At 57.7% G+C, this 25,540-nt stretch overlaps 1 protein-coding gene across 1 annotated transcript in view; it reads right to left on the reverse strand.

Moving 5' to 3' along the window:
• The window catches only part of LOC128980714 (cullin-9-like), a 30,425-nt gene extending 17,879 nt beyond the window's left edge, over nucleotides 1-12,546 (reverse strand). Inside the window, exons 1-27 of the mRNA XM_054399191.1 lie at nucleotides 11,952-12,546; nucleotides 11,025-11,179; nucleotides 10,077-10,580; nucleotides 9,821-9,956; nucleotides 9,207-9,397; nucleotides 8,364-8,757; nucleotides 7,965-8,160; nucleotides 7,457-7,664; nucleotides 7,176-7,369; nucleotides 6,826-7,037; nucleotides 6,470-6,695; nucleotides 6,018-6,123; nucleotides 5,514-5,756; nucleotides 5,302-5,392; nucleotides 5,046-5,217; nucleotides 4,746-4,851; nucleotides 4,189-4,284; nucleotides 3,929-4,104; nucleotides 3,364-3,497; nucleotides 3,102-3,284; nucleotides 2,735-2,850; nucleotides 2,061-2,243; nucleotides 1,613-1,761; nucleotides 1,083-1,293; nucleotides 817-982; nucleotides 535-680; nucleotides 286-403 (exon numbers count right to left, since the gene is read on the reverse strand). Coding sequence (XP_054255166.1) covers nucleotides 286-403; nucleotides 535-680; nucleotides 817-982; nucleotides 1,083-1,293; nucleotides 1,613-1,761; nucleotides 2,061-2,243; nucleotides 2,735-2,850; nucleotides 3,102-3,284; nucleotides 3,364-3,497; nucleotides 3,929-4,104; nucleotides 4,189-4,284; nucleotides 4,746-4,851; nucleotides 5,046-5,217; nucleotides 5,302-5,392; nucleotides 5,514-5,756; nucleotides 6,018-6,123; nucleotides 6,470-6,695; nucleotides 6,826-7,037; nucleotides 7,176-7,369; nucleotides 7,457-7,664; nucleotides 7,965-8,160; nucleotides 8,364-8,757; nucleotides 9,207-9,397; nucleotides 9,821-9,956; nucleotides 10,077-10,580; nucleotides 11,025-11,179; nucleotides 11,952-12,546 — 5,407 coding nt within the window. The remainder of the gene's footprint in view (nucleotides 1-285; nucleotides 404-534; nucleotides 681-816; nucleotides 983-1,082; nucleotides 1,294-1,612; nucleotides 1,762-2,060; nucleotides 2,244-2,734; nucleotides 2,851-3,101; nucleotides 3,285-3,363; nucleotides 3,498-3,928; nucleotides 4,105-4,188; nucleotides 4,285-4,745; nucleotides 4,852-5,045; nucleotides 5,218-5,301; nucleotides 5,393-5,513; nucleotides 5,757-6,017; nucleotides 6,124-6,469; nucleotides 6,696-6,825; nucleotides 7,038-7,175; nucleotides 7,370-7,456; nucleotides 7,665-7,964; nucleotides 8,161-8,363; nucleotides 8,758-9,206; nucleotides 9,398-9,820; nucleotides 9,957-10,076; nucleotides 10,581-11,024; nucleotides 11,180-11,951) is intronic.
• Between the last annotated feature and the right edge of the window lie 12,994 nt (nucleotides 12,547-25,540).

Below are 25,540 nucleotides of genomic sequence, written 5' to 3' on the forward strand. Positions count from 1 at the left end.
GCCCCATCCCTGCCCCAACAGCTGGCCCCAGGCAATGGCCACACACACGACTCTGGCCCCAAGCCCCAACTGCTCTACCACCCCCCACCCAACACCCCACCCACGATCCCCAGCCCCCATGCCACCCACAGCCCAACACATGGCCTCAGGCCTCAACTCTCCCCACACACCCCTGCAACCTGACCACCCATGAACAGACCCAGCCCAGCCCCTGCCCTCCTGCCCCAGCACCCACTCAGGGCTCAGCCCAGCACCTCCCCAGAGCTGTCCCAGCCCCACGCTCACCTCCTGGCGTGCAGCTCCCCACCAGGATGCCCTCGCTGTGGGTCAGCGGTGCCAGGGCATGGTGCACCAGGTCAGCAGGGAGCCCTGTGGCCTGCAGCAGGGTCTCCACAGCCACCTCCTGCCAGGAGCAGTGCGGGAGGGGAATGGCCAAGGCCACCAGCCACAGGCCCCACATCCTGCCTGGCAGGGACCCCCAGCCCTGCTGCACTCCAGCTGCCTCCCTCACCCCACCGTGGCCCCAGCCCTCACCTGGGTGCTGTTGAAGCACAGCAGGATGTACATCTGCAGCGTGGACACCTGGAGGAGGCAGTCTCCAAACTGCACTTCAGCGTGGCCCAGCCACGTCCACTGCAGCCGCCGGGGCTTGGTGCACTCCCAGCCCAGCCAGGCCTGGCCTGCCGGAGACAGCCTCGGTGCCAGGGCCGCGGGCAGCCTTGCTGGGCACCCCCTGGCACTCTGCCCCTCTCGCCGAGCTGCTGGGGAGGGCTTGGCCCCCAGGAGCCATGACACAGCCCTGGCCATGACACTCACTGTGCCTGCAGAAGGAGGCAAACTCCTCCAGGGGGGAGCTCAGTGCTGCTGAGAAGAACCTCCCTGGTTCGTCCATGTAGCAAAGAGGGGACACAGGCCAGCAGCGTGGGGACAAAGTCAGCACCTTCACCTCTGGCACATCTGCCCCTGAGGCCGGCCCTGGGCCCTGGGCACACAGACAAGGGGGGCTCGAGATGGGTCCCTAGGATCGCTGCCAGGCAGACAAGTGGCCCCCAGCCTCCCCCTCCACCCCCCAGCAGGCTCACCTCATCCGGGCTCCAGTCCAGCTCCAGCAGCTGCTTGTCCTGCTCCTGCAGCTGGAAGAGGTGAAACTGCTGCTGGAGCTCCTCCGACTGGGCCAAGTTGCTCAGCATCTGCTGGGGGAAGCGGCTGGGGAAGCACAGCCCAAGCTGCTCCACGATGGCTGCTTCCAGCCACGATGGCTCCTGTGCCAGGAGTCGGTCCCCCAGGTAGTGCCTGCCACAGCCACCAGCACCTGTCAGGATGGCTTTCCCCCAGCCCCTCGCCAGCAAACAGAGATGACCCTGGCTCTGGCCTCACCCCTGGGCCCAGCAGTGCCCAGCTCCCCTCCCTGCCCCCAGCAGGGAACCTGCCCCTGCAGCCTGGCAGCGCCCACGGGCCCTGGCAGCCTTTCCCTCCACACACCAGCACTGGGAGAAGCCCAGCAGCAGCAACACTGCCACACAAGGCCAGGCTCAGGCTCAGCCACAGCCTTGGTGCCCCCTGCCCAGGCTCCCCCCAGGCTCTCTGGGGCCGTGGCCACAGCGTCCCTCACCGGTAGAAGTGCTCGAAGGTGTGGGCGAGCTCCAGGCCGCTGATGGCCACGAAGGGCTCCAGGATCTGCTGCAATGGCCCCAAGCTGCCTCCAGCCCTGCAGAGCTCCTGGACTTGCCCATCCAGGTAGCAGGCAAACTGCTCACTGACCTGCAGGGGGACAGGGCTGGCTGCAGCAGGGCCACACGAGGGGGACATGGGGGAAGCAGCTGGAAGCTTCTTGGTACTGAGGCATCAGCCCATGGCAGAAGTGCAGCAGGGCGGGAGCCATGCTGTGACAAAGCGATGTGCCCGCTGCTGGGCACTGCTCACAGACAGTAACAGGGCAGGGTCCTGCGTGGGAAGCCTGGAGATTAACCCAAGCCCTTGGCCTGGGCACCATCTCCGACCTCCACCTGGGGCCAGTGAGGCCAGGGCCTTGGCACTGGTGCCATGCTCCCTCAACTCACGTGCAGAGCAGCAAGGAAGGGGAGCTGCAACAAAGCCCCTGCAAAGCCCTGGCCCAGGGCCAGCAGGAAGGAGGACTGCTGCCCAAAGAGCTCCTCCGTGGCACGGCGCAGGCGCTGGTACAGCTGGCAGTAGCGCTCCACCAGCTCTGGTGCCTGCCCTGCCAGCTCCAGGAACCGCTGCACCTGCAGGACACAGCACAGGAGGGGTCAGCTCCACAGCAGGAACTGCCTCTGGCCCCTCCGCAGCCCCAGCCTCACCCTGCCGTAGTCAAGGGCCCAGGTCCTGGCCAGGGGCCAAGTAGAGGTCCCAGTGCTGCCCGGGGCTATGGAGCTCACACTGAGGCAGGAGCGGAGCCCCGAGGGCTGGATGGAGCCTGGGCAGAAGCACAGCAGCTGCCCAGCAGGACTGAGGAGCCCAGCACAGCTCCCATCTCCTGGCCTGCAGCAGCAACCTGGGCGTACCACCAGGCTGATGCTGGAGCACTGCCAGGGTGGGGAGGGCAGCAGGGCTGTCCCCACACCCCTCTGGGCCTCCCAGAGGCCAGATACAGCCTCATGCCCTCCCCACACTCCAGGGCACTGCTAGGCCACGCTCACCACTCCCAACAATGCCCACCCAGAGCAGGGTCTTACATGCCCCCTCCAGCCCCCCTGCCCAGCCCTCCAAGCTCTACCTGCTGCTGCACCACACCCTGCCAACACTGGGAGATGCTCCACAGGCTGTTGGACTTCTTCACCGCCACCTTGGCAGCCCTGGCAGGCACCTCCTTGTCCTTGCCCTCCTTCCCACCTGACAAGAGACAAACCTGGGCTCAGCAGGGCTTTCTGGGTAGCCCCCACACACTGACCAGCAGCAGTTTCCCCCTTTCCCTGGGGGGCAGAGGAGATGCCAGAGGAGCTTGGTCACCGTGGGGGAACGGCCATGAGCCCTCCTGTGCCACAGGGCCATGCGCAGAGCTTCCCAGCAGATGCCCACAGCTGCAGCCTGGCACTCTGCAGCCCTGCCCTGCAAGCCCCAGGGGGAAGCAGCCCCTCACTCACCAGCTGCTCTGGCCTCCTCCGGGTCTGGGCCATCTGGGTCCATGTGCACCAGGAGCTGGGTCAGGCGCCGCACACGGGACCCAAAGGCGGCACCACGGCTGGGGGCACCACGGCTGGCAGCAGGCTGGCACCGCTCCAGGTACTCACTCAGCAGCCAGGCCAGGGGGCTGCTGCCGTTGGGCTCTGCGAGGCCAAACAGACTCAGAGCAGGGAGCCTCTGCCCGGGGCATGGCATGGGCAGGCCTGGGAGAGCGCAGGGTACCTGGGCTGGTGATGCTCTGCACCAAGGGGGTCACCAGGGCCTCCCAGCATGTCCTGCCCAAGGCCTGGGCCACCTCAGCATCAGGAAGGAAGCGGTCAGCAAAGCCCTGCTCGTGCTGCAGCGCTCGGTTCAGCCTGCAACGGCCAGCAGGCAGCCAACAGTGCCACAGGGCATCTGCTGCCCGCCAGGGAGACTGCCCCAGGAGAGCAGAGCCTGGCAGTGCTCCCTGCCCTGCCCCCTGCCAGGCACCGCAGCTCTGCAGCCCCACTCACGCCCAGCAGCCTGTGGCTGTGAGACTCTACCTGTGCCAAACTGACCTCCATCTGGTCAGGACGTGCCAGCCCCTCTGGGGTACCTCTGGTGGGTTAGCTGTGCCCACATGCCCAGCCTAAACCTGGGGCACTCCGAGGTGGCCCTGGCCCTCGGCGACTTCTGGTCACCAGGGAGGTGCAAGAGCCCTCCCTGCCCAGGTGTGACACGTGGCTACTCCTCTCCTGACCCTGCACTGTGTCCCCAGGCCCTGGGACATGGAGGATGCAGCTGGCACCGCCAGGAGACAACTCACTTGCCAGAGAGCTGCAGCAGCTGCCCCCGGTCTCGGCTGATCTCCTGGCACCAGGCATGGGCCAGAGCAGTGCAGGAGAGGAACGTCCGGCGGCACAGCTGCTCCCTGAAGATGGGCCAGAGAGTGGGCTTGGGCCCCAGCACCTCAATGCCACGCACACGAGTGTCAATGCCACCCTAGGGGAGAGCACGACCCTCAGCTCCTCGGGCACGGCCCTGACACCCATGTGCCAGCTCCCTGGCCCGGCCTCCGCTCCCTACCTGCTGGCACCGCTTCACTCGGACCTGGATGAGGGGCCAGGACTGGGTCATGTTCTGCAGCAGGATCACTCTGCTGGCCGAGGGCAGAACGGTCACCTGTGGGCACAGAGCCCTCAGCACCCCGAGCGCCAGCCACCCTGCATGATGCCCAGGCATGCCATGGCCTCCTAAAGCCTCTGTACTGCCAGCAGCCCCCACACAGCCACAGGACCCCTCCGGCCAGCACCCCACTCCCCACTCTGCCCCAGCACCCCAGGCTGCTGCAGGCTGGGCAAGCAGGGCTGCCTGGCACCGAGTCTCCAGCACCCGATGCCTACTGCCAGAAGGCTCCTGGACCATCTCCAGCACCCAATGCCTACTGCCAGAAGGCTCCTGTGCCATCTCCAGCACCCAATGCCTACTGCCAGAAGGCTCCTGTAGCAGAGCTGCTGCCATCCTCACCTCCCCAGGGGGCCCCTCCCAGGACCCTGCACCATGGCCAGGCCGTCACAGACACGTCAGGGCTTCTCCCACCACTGCCACAGGGCCCCAGGGGCACAGAGCCCCCCGAAACTCACCGAGTTGAGCTCTGTTCTGATGGTGCCAGGGCTGTCTCCCCCCAGCACCACCACTCGAGCTGGCATGTAGCTGGAGTCCTCACTGGCCACCAGCATGCTCATCTCCCTGCAGCACACCAAACAGGCTGATGCCCACGGCCCCCTGCTCCCCAGCCTGGCCCCTCTCAGCCCCAAGCTCTGCTGTCCACAACCAGCAGCCCCCAGGGCAGAGACTGCTGGGGCAGGGCTCACACAGGTGCCCGCAGCCCTCTCCTCCCCACACAGCCCCCTGAGCCCCCAGACCTCCCGGCCCAGCCCCACCTGATCACCACCCCTCGCTGCATGTGGACGGTGATGAAGTGGCTGCCGGTGCTGCCGTTGGACTCCCAGTACGTCTTGGGGTTCCTGTCCGTGAGCTTGCTGGCACGGTGAGGGTTGGAGGAGACCTCCACCTTCTCCCAGCACTTCTCCTCCTTCGCCTGCACACTGGAGCCTGCGGGCAGAGCACGGGAGGCCTCCAGCCACCGGCCCAGCACCCGGCAGGCACAGGGCTCCGGCCCCTGCTGCCTGCACTCACCTCGGCACAGGTGGTGCAGAAAGACATCGAAGAAGGGGATGCTGAGGGGCTGCTGGCTCCGGCGCTGCTCCTCGATCTGCCCCAGCACCAGCTGCAGGATGGGGAGAAGCCCTCACCCGCAGCTCGGGGTCCTGCTCCCCTCCCCGCCGCAGGGCTGTGGCAGGCAGGGAGCAGCTCGAGGGCCCCAAGCCTGCCAGCCTCCCCAGGCTCACCTGCATGCAGCCGCTCAGGATGCTGGCGCTCAGCCGCTTGCAGAGCCCAGCCTGCTGCTCGCAGTCGGCCAGCAGGGCCAGCAGGGCCGGCGCCAGCGCCGGGACCGAGCCCTGCTTGGCCAGGGCTTGGCTCAGAGCCGCGTGGGTGCCCACACCGCACATCACCACCGCGCAGTCCTTGCTGGCGCTGGCCAGGCCGTGCAGGAAGCCGACCACCTCCTGCAGCACCTGGGGAGCAGGCAGCTGCCAGCGGCTGGGCAGGAGCTGGCACCGGCCGGGCCCCGGCAGCGGGGAGCTGCAGCTGCGTCCCCTCCGCCCTGACGCCGTGGCAGTGCCACAACAGCCTGGCAGCCGCTGGCACCGGGACAGCTGCTCCCTGCCTCCCCCCTGCACTGCTCACAGCCAGGCCAGGCTGCTGCGGACAGGGACCCCGGGCACCAGCACCAGGCCTGGGCTGTGCATGGCACAGCCAAGCAAAGCCACCGCTGCCTGAGGCCCCCTCACCTCCTGGTCACTGCTGTGGGCACTCAGGGAGGACAAACAGGGCTCCACACACTCGTGCCATGGCAGCACGTCCTCCTGGTAACTGGCCAGGAGCTTGTTCAGGATCCTGAGGGACAGAGGAACCCACTCAACCCAGGGCATGCAGAGCACGGTGCCAGGGCCAGTCCTGCCCTCCTGGCCCACCTGAAAGCCTGGCACCCCCCAGAGGACTGGCAGCCAAGGCTCCCCAGGCACCCCCAGCACCCACGCATGTGCTGCTCTGTCCCCACATGGCCCTGTGCCACAGGACACCCCAGCCAGCACCTACACAGCTGCTGCTGAGGTGCACCTGCCCCTGCTGAAGAACAGCCCCAGCACGACCCCAGACACACACCACGTGCCCCCAGCATCACCCCAGCTCTCACCCCTGCTGGGGGGGGAGCCAGGCCCTCCTCGGATCCCTCTGGACCCACCTGAGGATGCTCAGGCTCACAGCCTTCTCTGCTCCCAGCAGCTCAAGGCTGCGCAGCAGCAGCCTGAAGCTTCTCTGGTCCTGCAGCAGCTGCCACAGCTGCCCCGAGGGGATGGCAGCACACAGCTGCCGCTCCAGGGCCACCACCACCTCCTTCGACAAGACACCGTCCCCCAGGCCACCCAGGAGCATCTGCACATCCCCCACGTCCAGGGGGGCCTCTCTGCCTGCCACGACAAGGACAATGGGCCCGGCCCAGGCACTCGCTTGAGAGCTGCCAGCAGGGTGCTCTGCCCTTGCGGGTGAGGCAGAGGCCCCTGTGCCCCTGGGGTGGTGGCACGGGGGTGCCCACGCTACCTGCTGTGCCCGGGGACAGCTGGTGCTCTGCCAGGCAGTTGATCACGCTGAGGGCCAGCGCTGCCTGGGGGCAGTCGCTGCTCTGCCCTTCCCCCCAGCAGCTCTGCAGCACCCTGGGGAGGTCACAGCTCACCAGCTGCTCCGCCAGGCCCCGGTGGTTCTCCAGCAGCATCTTCACCACCACCAAGCCATTCTGCACACCCGAGGAGCCCCTGCAGGGACAGAGCCACGGGGCCACCGTCCTCACCCAAGCACAGAGCCTCTCCTGCACCCACAAGCCGCTCGCCTGTCTCCCCTGCCCCGCACAGAGGCTTCCTCCCCTCCAGCCGCTGTCCTCACCCAGCCCCTACCCTGGCACCCTCTGCATGGTGCTGATGGCAGCAGGGATGGCACTCAGCAGGCTGGCAGAGCTCTGGCCGCAGGCAGAGCCGATGCTGGCAAAGACCTCCCGCATCACCTGGGCGTCGGCGTGGCTCAGGGGCGAGGCCTTCCCACCGGCCCCTCCTGGGCTGCCGGCCTCAGCTCCCACCAGCACCTTCAGGGCCTGCCAGGGCAGCAGCAGTCAGGAGGGCAGCAGGCAGCTCCCCCACCCCGCGCCAGCCTGCACCCTGCTCCCCTCTGCCACACTCACCGCCAGGCCTGCCTGCTGCACCAGGGCAGAGGAGCTGTGCTGCTGCATGCAGGCCAGCACGGCTCGCACGCCGCCCTCCGTGGCAAACGCCACCCTCCAGTCGTGCTTGGCCAGCAGCAGGGCCAGCAGCCGCAGGGTCACCACCAGCAGGGCCTTCTCTGCCACCTCGCTGCTCAGCAGCTCCACTGACACCTTCACCAGCTGCTCCCTGCAGGCCAAAGGATGCCTCAGGTCCAGCCTCCCTGCACTGCACCACCACGGTGGCACCTCGGCCCCTGCCAGACACCTTCTCCATGCCCACACAGCAGCCCTACCACGGCCCCAGCCACCAGCCTGCCTGGGACAAAGGCACACAAGATCCACCTCTCTCCTTCCCCACCACGCAGGGACATGCAGGCCTTCACATGCCACCGGCACCTCCCGCACTGCCACAGCCAGCCCTGCCCCCACCCTGCCAGCACAGCCCTGCCCAGCCGGCAGCAGGGATGTGCAGCACCCCACGCCTCACCCCACGCTCCTGGTCTCCAGCCCATCCTGGACTTGGCTGGCTTGCTGCTCAGGCTCCTCCTCCAGGAACTTCAGGATGAGCTTGAGCCCACCCAAGTGCAGCCCCCCCTCGCAGCTGCTGCTCTCCATCATGTCCACCATGGCTGCCACCTGGGCCAGCGAGCCCCTTGCACTCGACCCCCTGCAGCTGCCCAGCACTAGTGGGAGGGAGGCAAAGGCACAGGTGTCAGGGCAGCAGCGACACCTCCAGCAACTCCCAGGGTGCCAGGCACCCACAGCCCCTCCCCAGCTAGCCCAGGGGCACCTGCACTCCTCAGCCCTGCCCAGGGTCTTCCTCCCCTGAGGCGGCAGAGCCACCTCTGCCACCCTGCACATGTCCCAGCACCTAGCAAGTGGTTACCTCTGCTCTGCTCCTCGGTCACCTCTGGCAAGAGCAGCCCTTCCCTCTCCAGGAGCTCACTGAACAGCTGGGCATCTGACTTGGCCGCTGCAGCAGGGGCTCGGGGTGGCACTGTGGCTGCAGGAAGGTTCTCCTTTGCTGCAGAGAGGTTCTCTGCTGCCTTGGCCACTGTGCCTTCAGGGATAAGGCTCCCAGAGCCATCACCTTCCAAGGACATCGAGGTGCTCCCCATACTGTGCTGCTCAGCTCCCCTACCGAGGGAGTATTTGGTGTAGACGTGGGAGCCATGCAGGTCACACCGAGTGCTGCCCTGGCACCGCTTCTCCACTTCCTGCAGCACCTTCTGGGCCAGCTCTGCAGGTACTGACAGCTGGAGCAGAGCTTCTTCATCCATCTCCCACAGCTGGACAGATGAGGTCAAGTTCACCCTCACGGACTCACCATACCACCCTTGTCACAGCCAGTGCCACAACAAACACAAAGCCTGCACCACCAGAGGCCTCCAGAGCCATTCCCCAGTGCCACCATCCCCTCCCCGTCCCCACACCAACTACCACTGGGACAGACCTCCCACCTGCACTTACCACCCACCACAGTCAGCACCATCCCCCCACGATCTTGCCTCACTTGCCCAGACCTTGTTGGACACTCACTCACTCTTCCAGAGCCATGGAAGACTCCTTCCTTTCATCTCTCCTCAACCTTTAGCTGTGTCCAGCTCCCCAGGCTTTCCCCACCCCTCCGTCACCCTCCCATTTCAGTCCTGTTTCTGCCATGTTCAGGCTGTCCCTGCACAGCTCACGCTGGCCATCAGCTCCTTCCTCCAGGCCCAGGCCCTCACACCTGCTCTCCCTGCTCCTGCTGGATGAGGCAGATGATCTCTTTCTGCTCCTCTGCTGCCAGCTTCTTCACAAAGAAGAGCAGCTCCCACCACTCCGCACGGCTCAGGGCCTCTGCAGCCCTGCTGGGCTGCTCCCTCAGGTGAGGCAGGGAGTGCAGCCCCCCAGAGGGCTTGCAGAACAACGGCTGTGCAGCTGCAGAGAAGCAGAGCAAGGAAGGGCACTGCCAGCTCTGCCCGTTCCCCCACCCTCTGCTGCACTCCCCACCTGCCCCAGGCAGACAGCTCCTGCAGACCAGCTGGGCAGAAGAGGTCCCCTCTGTCCCACAGCCTGCTGCGGGGAAGGCAGGTGACAGGAGAGCAGCAAGAAAGGGGGAACGTGCTGGGAGGAGACCCGAGAGGCCTCAGAGATGGGGATGACCAGCCTCACTTGGACCCCTCTGGGTGTAGAGCACAAAAAGCAGCTGCTGCAAACGGGCACCTTCAGCTCGCTGCTCCCCCAGCAGTTCCCACGGTGCCCGTGCCAGCCAGGCCGAGGCACTCAGACACCCACAGTGCCAGGCCGCAGCTGCAGAAGGGCTGGGGGGCAGTCGGCAGGCCCAGCTGCCAGGCTGCTCACCTGCTGCTGCTCTGCGGCTGCAGGTCACGACGGTCACCTGCTCCTGCCCCTCCTGCTCCTCCTGCTCCCAAGGGCCCGCGATCTCCGGCGTGTGGCCCCGCCCCCAGGCGGCGCGGCCCAGGCGCTGCCAGCACACCTGAGGAGAGAGCCCAGCGGCACTCACTGCGCCCGGGCCCGGCCGCGCCCCCACAGCTCCGGGCGAGGCGCACGCGGCCCAGCGCCAGGCGGCCCCCGCCTGCCCGCGCGCGGACGCCACCTGCACGTGCGCCGCGCCCTCGCCGCTCTGCCGGAAGTGGCCCTCGTCGCCCGCGCGCAGCTGCTCCGAGTCCTGCAGCACGCGCACCCGCGCGCCGCGCGCCAGCCTCGCGCGCACGGACTCGGCGTCGCCGCTGCGGCTCGGGAGGGCCGAGCGCGGCCTCAGGCCGCTGGGCGCCCGCGGCGGGGCGGCGGTGGCCGCCGCCGGAGCAGCGCTGCGGGACGCCGCCCCACGCGGGAAAATGCAGCGGGCGGCGCGGGGCCGCGGCTCCGGCTGACGGCCCTGGTCCCAGCCCATCACGTGCGCCAGCTCCAGGATGAGGTTGGCCATGGCCGTGCTGAACTCGAACTGCTGCTGCGCTCGACTGCTCTCCTCCGTGACCGGGCCGGGCACGGTGCAGTCCTGCTGCTCCCCGCCCTGCTCCGTGCCGCTGCTCAGCTTGTCCAGGAGGGAGGTGACGCGCAGGTAGCGCTTCACCAGGAGAAACAGCAGCTTGCCAGGGATCTGCAACCAGCAGGGCTGTCAGGGTCTGGGCTGCAGAACGACTCCAGCCTCACCTGCCCAGACCCGCACATCCAGACAGCTCCCGACTAGCTCGAGCTGCCCACGAGCTGCAGGTTCGGCTGCAGACGCTCCAGCCTCACTGCCCCAGACCCCAGCACACCCACAGACAGGCTCCTGCCATAGCTCCAAAGCAGCAGGCACCAGCAGAGACCTCTCAGTCCATCCTCAACCCCCTGCTCACTGACAAGGTTCTCCATGCACCTCTCCACCTCTCCCCAGCCTCAAGCCAAGCCCAGCATCCTGTACCAGCTCTGCCAACATGCAGTCCTGCTCAGCTGCCCACTGCTGACGACCCTCCTGCCCCAAACAAAGACACCAGCTTAGCCCCCAACTCTCCCCACTCCTGACTGCTAGAAGCCATAGGCTGGCAGGGCCAGCTGATACCTGGGGAAGGTGGATCCCCTCAAAGGACATGCAGTGCTCCTCAGAGGAGGTTGTCTCAGCAAACAGCTCCAGCAAGGTGTAGCGACTCTCAAAGTCCATGTGCTGCTCAAGGTCATCCTGCTGGCTCAGGGAGAGCAGGACATAGGCCCAGCTCCCTGCAACAGAAACTCCTCAGGTCCCATAAAGACAACCCTCACCCCACCCTCCCTGTGTGAGATAGAACTGCAGGCAAGGAGCAGCTTTGCAGCTCAGTGTCACCCAGAACCATCTTCTCTCTATCAATCTGGACTGGCACCATTTTGCTCCGCTGCGTTTTTAACACCCCAGAAGCTGTAAGATTCCCCTGAAGCAGCAACCCCAGAGAACTGACTCCAGAAGAGGGTTCCAGGGAAGAAAAAAAGTGGAGTTTGCACCTGAACCAGCCCCACATCTGCCCCAATGGAGAGCCACATGGACTTGAGCCCTAGGACAGGGAAAGCCAGATGTCCTGTGGGACACACCACCATTAGCAACCTTGTGGCTGCCTGTGGCAGTGTCCTGAGAGATGGCTCTGGGATGGGTGCTCAGCTGTGCTACCGCTTGATCCTGCAGACAGGAAACTGACAGCTGCATCTCTCAGCCTGGGGGACCTCAGATGCCCAGGCTGGGGCCTTGCTGGAGGGGACACTCACCCCTAATGGCCCTTAACACTCCTAAACTGTTGCCTCCCAGCTCAGGAACCTGTCAGACCAAAATGCTCCCAAGTCCTACAGCACCCTGACAAGTACAAGCCAGAAGCCACCTGGAAGCTCCAGTTTGACTCTTCTCCTTTTGCCAACAAGCCTCCAGACACCCTGCTTCCTAGGCACCCCACACCTACAGCAGGACTGGCACCCCCAGCTGCCCAGCAGCACCTCCGCAGCAGCACTGAGCAGCAGCAGCTCCTACCTGCATCGTGCGAAGCCAGGGCCCTCAGCATCTTGCCAGCAGCGTGGCGGATCTCCTGCTCCTGGTGGCACAGCATCTTCAGCAGCAGCTCAAGGGCTCCTGCCTCCCTGAAGGCATCTGCCAGCGAGCCGATGCCGGCGTAGGCGCTCAGCACGTGGACGGTGTTGAGGACGAAGGCCTCGGGGGCCCCAGCCTCGGCCAACTGCCGGCCAGCTCGCCGCACCAGGCTCCTGACATCAGCCTTCATCTCCTGCAGCCACTCTTCATCCAGGGGCACATCTGCAGCCAAGGGGCCGGCTGCCTTCTCCTCTTTCACCCACGGCCCTGCCAGCTTCCTCTTGCCCAGCAAGGCCGGGCAGCAGGCACAGACCTCTTCTGCAGACATCCACAGCGAGATCTTCTCTGGCTTGCTCTCTGCAGAGGAGGTGCTGCCTCCTTCCACTGCTCTCTCTTCCAAGGTGACTACACTCCACTGGATCAGGTACTCAGGCTGGCCGTCATGGCCCCGCCGCTGCCGCAGCAGCTCCTGCGGGCAGGCCTGCAGTCTGGGGCCCAGCTGCACAAGCAGGTTGCCATTGTGCCTCTCGTTCACCATGACAGGACATGTGCCTGCAGGGTCAGAGAAGAAGCAGAGAAAAGCTTTTAGTTCTGAGCTTCATGCCATGGAAAGCGTAAACAAGCACCTCAGACAGCACAAGTGCAAGAAAAGGCCCAAGAAAGTGAGGCAATGCTTCACATAGAAACCCTGTTCCCAGCATTATTGGGACACACAGAACAAGGTTCTCTTCAAGAAGCCTACTCAGATTCTCATAATGATAGAATCATAGAACTGTTTCAGTTGGAAAAGATCTCCAAGATCATAGAGTCCATTCATCAACCTAACACCACCGTGGCCACTAAAGTATGTCCCAAAGTGTCATGTCCACACATTCCCTGAACACCCCCAGTACAGTGACTCCACCACCTGGACAGCTTCTTCCAATGCCTGACCACTCTTGCACAAAAGAAATTTTTCCTCATATCCAACCTAACTCCCACCAGCACTATTTCAGGCCATTTCCTCTCATCCTATCATCACCTGATACTAGGGAGAAGAGACTGACCCTCACCTCACTGCAATTCAAGACAATGAGGTCTCCCCCTCAGCCTCCTCTTCTTCAGGCTAAACAACCCCAGTTCCTTCAGCTGCTCCTCACCAGACCTGTTCTCCAGACCCTTCACCAGCTTTGTCACCCTTCTCTGGACAAGCTCCAGTACCTCAATGTCCTTCTTGTAGTGAGGGCCCACGCAAATTACATACAACAGGAAATTCTTATAAGACAGCAAATACTAACAGGAGACCTGGGTCCTGCTCTCATTTCTGCCAGATTCTACAACATGACCCTCACTAAGCTGCTGCTTTTGCACTTCTGTCCTCCCTCTTGTTATTTACCATTTATACCTGCTTAGACTTCAGGGCACTCTCACTGTGGAGCTGGACCTAACCTTGGTCACGAGGCTGTGAAGAAAATGACCAGCTATCTCCCAGAGCAAGTTTATATCCACCAAATCAGGTCACTATCTAAAAACCCTTCAGGGTTGGCCTTATCTCAGATATTCTCTGTCTTTACAATGTTTACTTAATGGGCAAATTCAACTCTCTGCTGCCTGACTGTTCTGCATATCTTAGGGCTGCAAAGAAGCAGCCATGGCACTTCTTTCATCTGTGGAAAGAGGAGCATGAAATAATCTGCAGTCTGAGTGCCAGCAACCAGATGGCCAATGACATAAAACACTACACACAATGGACTGACTTCATTACTACAGAGCATGCCAGATCAGAATGATACAATTCTCAGAGGTTCAGGCAAGTGGCAGTAGAAACACAGAATCACAGAATGTTAGGGGCTGGAAGGGACCTCAAGAGATCATCCGGTCCAACCCCGCTGCCAGAGCAGGATCACTTCTACCAGATCACACAGGAATGCATCCAGGCAGGGCTTGAATGTCTCCAGACAGGAAGACTCCACAACTCTCATGGGCAACCTGTTCCAGTGTTCTGGCACCCTCACAGTGAAATAGTTCTTCGCCGTTTCCATGGAACTTCCTATGCCTCAGCTTCCACCCATTGCCTCTTGTCCTGTCATTGGGCATCACCAAGCAGAGCCTGGCTCCATCCTCTTGGCACTCACCCTTTACCTTTATAAACATGAATGAGGTCACCTCTCAGTCTCCTCCTCTCCAAGCTGAAGAACCTCAGCTCCCTCAGTCTGCCCTCGTAAGGAAGATGTTCCACTCCCTTAATCATTTTTGTGCCTCTGTGATGGACTCTTTCAAGCAGTTCCATGAAGTCCTTCTTGAACTGAGGGGCCCAAAACTGGACACAGTATTCCAGATGCGGCCTCACCAGGGCAGAGTAGAGAGGGAAGGGAACCTCTCTTGACCTACTGACCACAGCCCTTCTAATACAACCCAGAATGCCATTGGTCTTCCTGGACACAAGAGCACATTGCTGGCTCATGGTCAACATCCATCCACCAGGACCCCCAGGTCCTTTTCCCCTTCACTGCTCTCCAGCAGGTCAGTCCCCAGCCTATACTGGTCCATGGAGTTGTTCCTTCCCAGGTGCAAGACTCTACACTTGCCCTTGTTGAACTTCATTACATTTCTCCCTGCCTGATGCTCCAGCCTGTCCAAGTCCCACAGAATGGCAGCACAACCCTCTGGTGTGTCAGCCACTCCACACAGTTTGGTGTCATCAGCAAACTTGCTGACAGTGCACTCAGTGCCCTCATCCAGGTCATTGATGAATATATTGAACACTGGTCCCAGTACTGCCCCCTGAGGGACTCCACTAGACACAGGCTCTCTTATTGTCACTTAATGAAGCATAGAATCATAGAATTGTCAGGGTTGGAAGGGACCTCAAGGATCATCTAGTTCCAAGCCCACTGCCATGGGCAGGGACACCTCACACTAGAGCAGGTTGCTCACAGCCACATCCAGCCTGGCCTTAAAAACCTCCAGGGATGAGGCTTCCACCACCTCCCTGGACAACCTGTTCCAGTGTCTCACCACCCTCATGGGGAAGAATTTCTTCCTAACATCCAATCTGAATCTACTCATTTCTATCTTTTTCCCATTCCCCCTAGTCCTATCACTACCTGACACCCTCAAAAGTCCCTCCCCAGCGTTCTTGTAGGCCCCTTTAAGATACTGGAAGGCCACAATAAAGTCTCCTCAGAGCCTTCCCTTCTCCAGACTGAACAGCCCCAACACTTTCAATCTGTCTCCATAGCAGAGGAGCTCCAGCCCTCTGATCATCCTCATGGCCCTTCTCTGGACACATTCCAGCACCTCCAGATCATTCCTGCAATAGGAGCTCCAGAACTGGACACAGTACTCCAGGTGGGGTCTCACCAGAGCAGAGTAGAGGAGGACAATCACCTCCTTCAACCTGCTGGCTGTGCTTCTCTGAATGCAGCCCAGGATGTGATTTGCTTTCTGGGCTGCAAGTGCACACTGGTGGCTCATGTTGAGCTTCTCATCCACCAGCACCCCCAAGTCCTTTTCTTCAGGGCTGCTCAAGCCAGTCACTGCACAGTCTGTACTGGTGCTTGGGATTCCCCTGACCCAGATGCAGGACCTTGTAAGAATACCATCAAGAGAAGCAGTGAAGCAACATGCTGCTCAGCTGATGGCAACACAAGTCCACCATAAGAGTTAACATGCATAGAAAATGATCAATCCATGTACAACCATGACAGACTGAGCTGGACATGGGTTTGAGCAAGCTGGTCTAGCAGGAAGTGTCCCTGCCCACGGCAGGGGGTTTGGAACTAGATGATCATTAAGGTCCCTTCCAACTCAAGTGATTCCGTGATAGGCACATTAAAGATGTTTCCCACATGCAGAGAGAAGCAGCTTTGAACTCGAATTCATACCTACCTTCAGTCGTACCTTCCTCAGGAGTTTGCAGCAAGGCAGCTGGGAACCTTCTTACAGTCTCTCTGCAATAAAAGGACCAAGTTAATTTCCTGTGTCTTGTAGCAGTGCTTAGATCTCACACCATAAGTCAAACAATTGTTTTCCCTAACTGTGCTTGTACAGTGCACAAAAAAAAACTACCTTAAGAGGCACACATAAAACTGAAATCATGATAAACCCAAAGTCCCTGTGACACATGATTTTATTTTGGTATCTTCACCCCATCCCCACATCATGACACTTAGCATGAAAAAGATGAGAGCAGAGCCGTCACAAAGGGGCTCCATAGGATATGCAGCTAGATAGGGGAGAATTTGGCTTTAGGGCACCTGAAATAGGTGCAGCACTACAGGCTACAGCAACCCACAACTAAACTGTTCAGCTGCTTAAACAGAATCATAGACTCATAGAATGCATTGGGTTGGAAAGGACCCTCAAAAGTCACCTTGTTCAACCACCCTGCCAAGAGCAGGGACATCTCCAACTAGATCAGGCTGCTCAGGGCCCCATTAAGTTTGACTTTGAATGTCTCCAGGGACAGGGCCTCCATCACATCTCTGGGCAACCTGTTCAAGTATTTTGCCACTGCTTTTGTAAATAACTTCCTCCTTATGTCCAACCTAATTCTACCCTGCTCTAGTTTCAAACCATTGTCTCTTGTTCCACCACTACTAGCCCTTCCAAACAATGCTTCCCCCGCCTTCCTGCAGGCACCCTTCAGGTACTGGAAGGTCACTATAAGGTCTTTCCAGAGCCTTCTCTTCACCAGGCTAAACAACCCCAACCTGTCCTGACAGGAGAAGTGCTCCAGCTTCGTGGCCCTCCTCTGGACCTGCTCCAGTAGGCCCATGTCCTTCTTGTGTCGGGGGTCCCAGAGCTTGACACAGTACTCCAGGTGAGGTCTCACCAGAGCAGAGCAGAGCAGAATCACCTGTGTTGATCTGCTGGCCATACTTCTTTTGCTGCAGCCCAGGATGCAATTTGCCTTCTGGACTGCAAGCTCACACTGTCAGCTTGTGTCCAGCTTCCCATGCACCAGTACCCACAAGTCCTTTTCTGCAGGGCTGCTCTCAATCTCATTATCACCCAGCCTCTATTGCCTCAACCCAGGTGCAGGACCTTGCATTTCACCTTACTGAAGTTCATGAGGTTCTCCCAAGCTCATTTCTCTAGCCTTTCCATGTCCCTCTGGATGGCATCCTGTCCTTCAGTCCTGTCAACTGCACCACTCAGCTTCGTATCATCTGCAAGCTTGCTGAGGGTCACTCAGTGTTGTTGTCTATGCCACTGATGAAGGTATTGCACAGCAGTGGTCCCAGTACAGACCCCTGAAGGACACCACTTGTCACCAATTTCTATCTGGACATTGACCTGTTGACCACTACCCTTCCTTATCCACTGAACTGTCCACCTATTCAATTCATCTCTCTCCAACTTAAAGAAAAGGATTATTGTGGAGGACAGTGTCAAAAGCGTTATGGAAGTCCAGATAGGTGACACCCACGGTTCTTCCCTTGTCCACTGATGGACTTGCACCACTGTAGAAAGCCACTCACTGCAGTAAGTTTCACAGTTGCGGCAAAGGAATATGCCAGCCGAGTCCACGAAGCAGCCGGCTGGGAAGTGAAGCACAGCCCAGCACAAGCAGGGCCGGAGGCCAGGCACAAGTAAACCAGCAGGGCCGCTAAAAACCCGCCCTGCCTCGGCAATGGCCGCCGCGGAAAAGGCGGCTTCCCTCCCGAGCCGTTCCGGACCCCTCAGCCATGCCCTTCCTGCTCCTCCTCCCGCTCACCGCTCCCCCCGCCGCGGGGAAAGGGCCTGACCCCACCGCACAAGGCGGCGGCTCACCCCCGCGTTCGCCTCGCCACGGAGAAAAGGAGGCAGCCCCTCAGCAACTCCCGGCCCCACCCGCGCCGCTGCAGCTCTCCTCCCGCACCGCCAACGGCCCGGAGGAGGCGCCGCAGCCCAGATTCGCGACCTCCATGCCAAGAGCGGGCAAAGCGGCAGCAGCCCACCCGCTCCCTCCTCCGCCGCGACGGCTGGGGACCAGGAGCAGCGCTGCAACCCTCAACCTACCGCTCCCGCGGCCGGGCCTCGGCACGCACAGCCCGGGAGACCACGCCCGCTACGGGGATAGTGGGAGGGAAAGGGGCGGGCGAAGCCCTCCGGTAGCTCACAGCCTTCCGCGGGCCCGAGCGCTTTGCTGCGGCACGGCAGGGTCAGGCCCCTCCAGTCCCGAGCTTTTTGCGGGAGCCGCCGGCCTGCGCCGGTTGCCGAGAGGAGGGCGCCTGGGTGTAGTGGGACCCTCCAGCCGTCTGCCAGCACCCCTCCAGCCGTGTGCCACAGGGCTTCTGCCCTGCTGTGCTGTCTGGGCAGGGGGCAATGGGTTACAACCCGGTAGGTGCAGGTTTCTATTGACCTGTTAACATGGGGTTTTTTAAATTATAAACAAGCCAAAACAGACGAGAGTCTCTTACTTGATCCTGGAGTAACTTTCTCTATGTGCCCAATCTCCTTTCTACTCTCAGTAGTAATGCAACTGATAAGACAATTTCCATGTTTTAAATAGCAATCAGCAATGAATACAAACAATATAATGGTAATGAACTATAGGCTGGATAAACCAGTGAAGTGCTGCATCAGTCTGTGGGGACCATCCTCTAAAGCTGTGGCACCAGCCGTGGACTGTAAATGTTTATGTTTCCAAGCCAGCCTCCTGATTTCTCCATTGGTACGTGTAACCTCTGTTGATGCTATTGATGCTCTCTTTCCAGAATCCCAAGGATGCTTTTGAAATCTGTGTTTTCCATTAGCATGTCGTTTCCCCTTCCCCGTTAACTCCCAAGGCTAAGAGATTAAAAATTTAGAGGATCAAAATAGTATTTAGTTACGTTGTGCTTTGCCTTTCTCAAGCCCCTTCATCTCCTGTAGGGGTGAGCACAGGGTATTTGCACTAATGAAGAAGAAAACAACTTCCTAAATGCCACACAACTACATAAAAGCTGCTAACACAATCAACAATAGCTATTTTCCTTTGTCCTTGGCAGCTGTTATCTCATGTGTGTACTGCACCTGCAACACTGCTGTGGTTAATGTCACAAACACGAGGTGGGGATAGTGCTCTGCAGTGGGAAATGCAGCCTGGCTGGTAACATCATCCATCTGGCAATACCCCACAGCCCAACTTGTCACCAACAATAAATGGCAGTGGTCAGATAGGACACAGACATATTTTCTTTTTTTTCTTTTTTTTCTTTTTTTTTTTTTTGTGACACAGAGTTGGTTTTTTTGGTTTTTTGTGGTATTGTGGCAGGTTTAGGCTGATGCCACAGATCGAGTAGGAAAGTAAATAAATTACCATTGCATGGAAAAGGGAAAATAATAATAATAATTATAATTATAATTATAATAAAAATAATGACAATAATAATCCCATTGGTCTGATAACTAACATAAAGTTAGTTGTATAAACTCTCTTTTTGGTTTCTTTGCTCTAGCAGATACTACCTGGTGGCTTTTGCTTGGTGGTTGCCAACCTTGGCTGTGTTCTTTGTTGTGGCAAAGTACTAATAAGCTACTCTCTGCTTTTCTCCTTTTTTTTCCTCTTGTCCCCTATACAGGGGGGAAGGGAGGGAAGAGGAGAAAGCTGTTGGTAACCCCCTGGTTTTGTCCAGGGGGGTTCTTGCGTGGATTATAAATTATAAATGTATGTAAATATTGTATATTTTGTACATATTCATTGCGTTTCATTGCAGATTGTAATTTTGCTTGTACATACAGCTTCATTTGCTTCCACTGAGCTAGTCTGGCAATTTTATTTTGGGGGGGTAATTTCAACCCACCACAGGTATTTATATGCCCTGCTACATCCTGGCTCTGGTGGTCTTGATACTATGCCTTAGTCAGTCATTTATCCTAAAAATAAAGATGATGTCTGTGGTATCTTGCTCCATGGTAGCAGTTTTATATGTCATACAGACACATGGGATTACTTGTGCTGCTAGAGGTTTTGTGGTGCTGAACCCCAAGATGATGAACATGGGGCTGGCAGTGGTGTAACCCATAAAAGTAAAGCACCTTCCCTTCTGATGGTGAAAGAGCCATTGCAGCTGCACTTTCAGTACAATCTCCTCCTCTCCTGATACACTGAGATATATTTTCTCTTTGTTGCACAGTACATGCCCTCCACCACATAGATTTTTATCAGTTCTAAGTTTTCCTTACACTGTACTGGTATCTGCTCCAGGACCTGATGCTACCTAGAGGCTAGAAGGTAGACTTTTAGCTGGCATACTGTTGACTGAGCAACACTGATGAATGTAGTAAACTCTTCCTCCTTGGTTTCCTTCCCCATTTTACTGAGCCTTCATGTGCTCTTAAGCTGGCTTCTAGTGGCCTACAGGCAGCTGCCTTAGACCCCTTTCAATGCCTCTCCAGTTTGGACTTTGATTATTGATGTATCTTCCCATAGCTTTTTTCTGTAGGGAATGTAACAGTCATAGAATCACAGAATGGTTTTGGGTTGGAAGGGACCTTAAAGGTCATCTAGTTCCAACCCCCCTGCCATGGGCAGGGATACCTTCCACTAGAACAGGTTGCTCAAGGCTTCATCCAACCTGGCCTTGAACAACTCCAGGGAGGAGGCATCCACAGCCTCCCTGGGCAACCTGTTCCAGTGTCTCACCACCCTCACTGGCAAGAATTTCTTCCTAATCTCCAGTCTAACCTCTGACAGCTCAAAGCCATTCCTCCTCATCCTGTCACTACAAGCCCTTGTCAAAAGTCCCTCACCAGCTTTCTTTTAGGCCCCCTTCTGGAAGGCCACTATAAGGTCTCCCCAGAGCCTTCTCCAGTCTGAGCAGCCCCAACTTTTGCAGTTGTGGTATTGGACTTCATAAAGACAACAGTTAAGCTCCACCCCTAAAGACACAGAATCATAGAATGGTGCAGGCCAGAAGGGACCTCCAAAGCTCATCCAGTCCAACCTCCCCGCAGTCAGCAGGGACATCCCCAGCTAGATCAGGCTGCCCAGGGCTTTGCTGAGTCTCACCTTGACCATCTCCAGGGACAGGGCCTCAACCGCCTCCCTGGGCATCCTGTTCCAGTGTTCCACCACCCTCCTAGTGAAGAACTTCTTCCTGATATCCAATCTAAATCTGCCCTTCTCTAGTTTGAAGCCATTGCCCCTTGTCCTGTCACTGCAGGCCGTTGTACACAGTCTCTCTCCATCCTTCCTGTAGGTCTCCTTCAGGCACTGGCAGGTTGCTATTAGGTCTCCCCAGAGCCTCCTCTTCTCCAGGCTGAACAACCCCAGCTCTCTCAGTCTCTCCTTGTATCAGAGGTGCTCCAACCCCCTGATCATTCTCGTGGCTCTCCTCTGGGCCCCCTCCATCAGGTCCATGTCCTTCCTACACTGAGGGCTCCAGACCTGCACACAGCACTCAGGTGTCCAAAAGTAATGAAGTTGAAAGAGAAGAATCAGCCTCATTGTCATTTGAGGCCCGTCAGTGTCAGCAGAACTTTTTCTGGCAGTAGTCTTTCAGCTGGTTTTAAAGCCCAGCTTGTTCTGTCTCCTTGTCCAGAGGCCTGGGGATGCCCAGACACACCAACCGCCATGTCTGGATGCTCTGAGATGTCAGCCACGTGACATCTCCCATGATGACAGGGCCCTGGCCACCATCACTATCTGTCATGTCCCATATCAGGTGAACATTACCTTAAAACAGAATCACAGAAAGCTAGGGGTTGGAATGGACCTCAGGAGACCACTGAGTCCAACCCCCCTGCCAAAGCAGGGTCACCTAGGGCAGGCCACACAGGAATGCATCCAGGCAGGTTCTGAATGTCTCCACGGAAACAGACTCCACAGCCTCTCTGGGCAGCCTGTTCCAGGGTTGTCACCCTCACTGTAAAGCAGTGCCTCCTTGTGTTGAGGTGGAACCTCCTGTTCTCCTTCTGGCTTTTACCCATTGTTCCTTGTCCCTGTCACTGGGCACCACTGAAAAGAGACTGGCACCTTACATCTTGACACCCACCCCCCAGATATTTATAGACATTGATGAGATTCCCTCTCTGCCTTCTCTTCTCAATGCTAAACAGCCCCAACTCCCTCAGCCTTTCCTCATAGGGGAGATGTTCCACTCCCTTGATCATCTCTGTGGCTCTTTTCGAGGAGTTTCCTGTCGTTTTTGAACTGAGGGGCCCAGAACTGGGCACAATCTTCCTGATGCAGCCTCTCCAGGGCAGCATCAGCATACAAAAGTTTTATCTATCCTGGAAGTACCTCTGTCAATACTGAAAAAAAAAAATATCTCTGTTCTCTTGTGGTCTGTGCTATCTTATCAATATATAAATACAGCCATGGTGGGCTTCAGTTAATGGTTGGACTCAATGATCTTAGAAGTTTTTTTTCAAACCAAAAATTTCAGCTTGGAGAAGGCAAGGCTCTGGGGAGGCCTAATAATCACCTTCCAGTATCTGAAGGGGGCCTGCAAGAAGGATGGAGAGAGACTGTTTACAAAGGCCTGCAGTGATCAGATGAGGGGCAATGGCTTGAAATTAGAGAAGAGCAGATTTAGATTGGATGTTAGGAACAAGTTCTGCACCATGAGAGTAGTGGAACACTGGAATGTGTTGCCCAGGGAGGTGGTTGCAGCTCCATCCCTGGAGATATTCAAACTGAGGCTTGACAGGGTTCTGGGCAGCCTGATCTAGTTGAGGATGCTCCTGCTTACTGCAGAGGTGGTTGGACTAGATGACCTTTGGAGGTCCCTTCCAACCCAGACCATTCTACAATTCTACGAATTCTGTAATTTTGTATAATCCACCTGAGTCCAGGCCTAGGGACCATATTTTCTTTGATGTTACAACAACAAAAATTCTTCTTAGACCTTAGTTATCGCCTCGCTACTCCATAAGCAACACTATCTGCTTCACCTCCATGTTTTAACTCTTGCTTGAGGTCCTCCTGCTCCTGCCTGCTAACACTCATAAATTAGAACAATTCTTTTCTTTTGAAAAGGTTTCAGTTCTTCATTTCTCTTGACTCAAGACCATGCCCCACTCACCAGCACCATTCCAACATTTTCAAAAAGGACAACCCTCACAGCCCTGCTGTCTACCACAGGCCCTTTCTGGCCCAACCTCTGGGCTCTGGAACTCCCAAAGAAGTCATCCAGCTGGTTAGGTCTTACCTGTGTGGGAGGCAGAGGGGATGGAGACTTTTACAAAGTGCTCCTCTTGGCCACATGATGTCCAGACAGCCCCCCCCTCCCAGAACACAAACAGGTGCAGAAATCTGCCTCTGATCCCCATTCCTTGGCCCCTGCAGCAAAGCACAGCCAAGATCCCAAATCTGTGCACAAAATGATAACATTTATTGAAAGAGTAGTTTGTTTGTTGTTTTGTTTTTTGCCTTTTTTTTTCTTTTTTTTTTAATACAAAAAGAAAGCTCTGTACATAGTACTGTGATTACTTCCACATCCTTCCAGAAACACAACCCTGGAAACTGGAGGGGGAAAAAAAGAAAACAAACAAACAAAAAAAAACCCCAATAATAAAATCATCTCACACACACTTCTGCGCGCACACACGCGCGCACGCACGCACACACACGACCCTCAAGCCAGTAAAATGAACTAAAAAAAAAAACAAAACCAAAACCCAAGCAACCCCAGAAAAAACATGTCACCACACAATAAATGCCATTTCTTCCCTGATACACAAGTGTTCTTACAAGTTCTGCACTTAAATAAAACAACACCATTAGCGTTTAACCAGCAATTTTGCCTCCGGGGAGCCAGGGAAGGAAATGCAGTCAGACACCCGATAGCAGCAGGGGCACTCCTGCCCTCCTGGCCCCAGCAGCTCTGCTCCACAGTGCTAGCACACAAGCAAAGCAGAGCAAAGCCAGGCCAGCGGCAAAGAACAATGCAAATCCCAACCCCATCCTTCTCCCTGGATGAACTCCTAAGTACCCACAGCCTTGTTTTGGAAGCATCACTGAGCAGCTTTCATACACCTAGCAATGGGGCATGGCACAGCACTCCCACATGCTCTAAGCTGCAGGGTACACATCACTCTTAGAGCAAGGATGCTAAAGGGAGGCAGCATGCAATGTCACTCTCACCAGATGGGCCACCCCACTCTCCACAAGGGCTTAACAGTTTGAGGGCTGAAAGACCATTCTGGGAGCTCTTTGCACAGAGAACTTGGAAGGAACATGCCTGCATCTGTGCACTAAGGAAGAGCTGTAGCATGGGAACTACAGCCCAGATCATCAGTGAGCTAAGGAGAGCTCAGTGAGCAGGATGAGCAGGGATCAGCCACTGCTGGCCACTCACAACACCCAGGGAGGAGTGGTGATGCCCATATCCCTTAGGCAGTCACAGGTAGCACTGCTCCACACCAAAAGCAGTGATAAAACAGCCACAGATCCAAGGACCAGAGGTGAACAGGGAAGCCACAAGAAAATGCAGCCCACTCTGGCTCCTGGGCACACTGCAAGGCCCTTACTCATGAGGGATGGTTTTCCCCACTTCTAGAGACTGCTTGACTCGCCTTCTGCCTGCTAAGCCCCAAACAACAGGTATGGAGTTCTCGGTGCAGATAAGTAGGGAACAAGCATCCCACTGGAGTCAGCTTGATCCCTGGCACATGCTGGTGGGTGGAGAGCGCAGCTTAAACGCTAATGCTGAGGAAACATGTCCAAGGTTACAATACAAAGTCAAAAGCAAGGCCCCTTTCCTGCCTCCATGCCCACCCACCCCTCTCCCATCCCCCTGGTACAAACCCCGTGAAAACTGTACAGGAGCCAAACTTTTATTCCTTAAAGAATTACATAAATACTGAGTTTAACATTTAGAAAAATAAAGTAATTTTCTTTTTTTTCTTTTTTTTTTTTTTCCTTTTTTTCTTTTTTTCTCCAAGGCTTCTTTTGTTTTTTAACTTAAAAAAAAAAAAGAAAGTTACAGTAGCTGCTTCTTCCCCTAAGGACTCAGCAGCTTCTCTCACTTGCTCACTCTCCTTCCAGGGATAGGACTAGGTAGCAGAGCTATTCACAGCAACTCCTGTGCAGGACCAGGCACATTCCAGCCCTTCTGCCCTGGCCTTGCTGAGCCTGCACAGGAATCACAGCTGCTGCTCCTCTGCCACACAGGATGGCCTGCAAGCCACTCTGGTGCTCAGAGGAAGAGCCTGCCACCTGTCCAGCAGCTCAGTGCTCCATGGGCTCTTCTTCCCTTTGACACTTAGTTGTTTCTCCACCTTGCATCAGACAGAAGTTTAGAAAGCATTGGCTGGAGCTGCAGGGGGACATCAGAAAGACCTGGCCACATTCCCCTGAGTGTATGGAGTCCGCAAGCAGTGTGAGGGCTGAGAGGAGAGTGTGGGGCTGAGCTGGCCACAGAGCCCCCTGTGAGCTCTACAGGGCCGTCGCTGTACCCCTGTGCACCCACCAACCACCTCAGCTGTGCAAGGGCAGCCGCCAGGGCAGAACCAGTCAGGCTGCAAATCTGCCAGGCAGCCCAGCAAGGAGGCACTGAGGGCAGAGGGCTCACTGTAGTGCATACAAGAAGGATGGGGCCACGGGTTGCCAGGCACATGCCACAGGCCGTGCCCTGCCC

This window comes from Indicator indicator, chromosome 2 (genome assembly GCF_027791375.1).
Source record: "Indicator indicator isolate 239-I01 chromosome 2, UM_Iind_1.1, whole genome shotgun sequence".
Lineage (NCBI taxonomy): Eukaryota > Metazoa > Chordata > Aves > Piciformes > Indicatoridae > Indicator > Indicator indicator.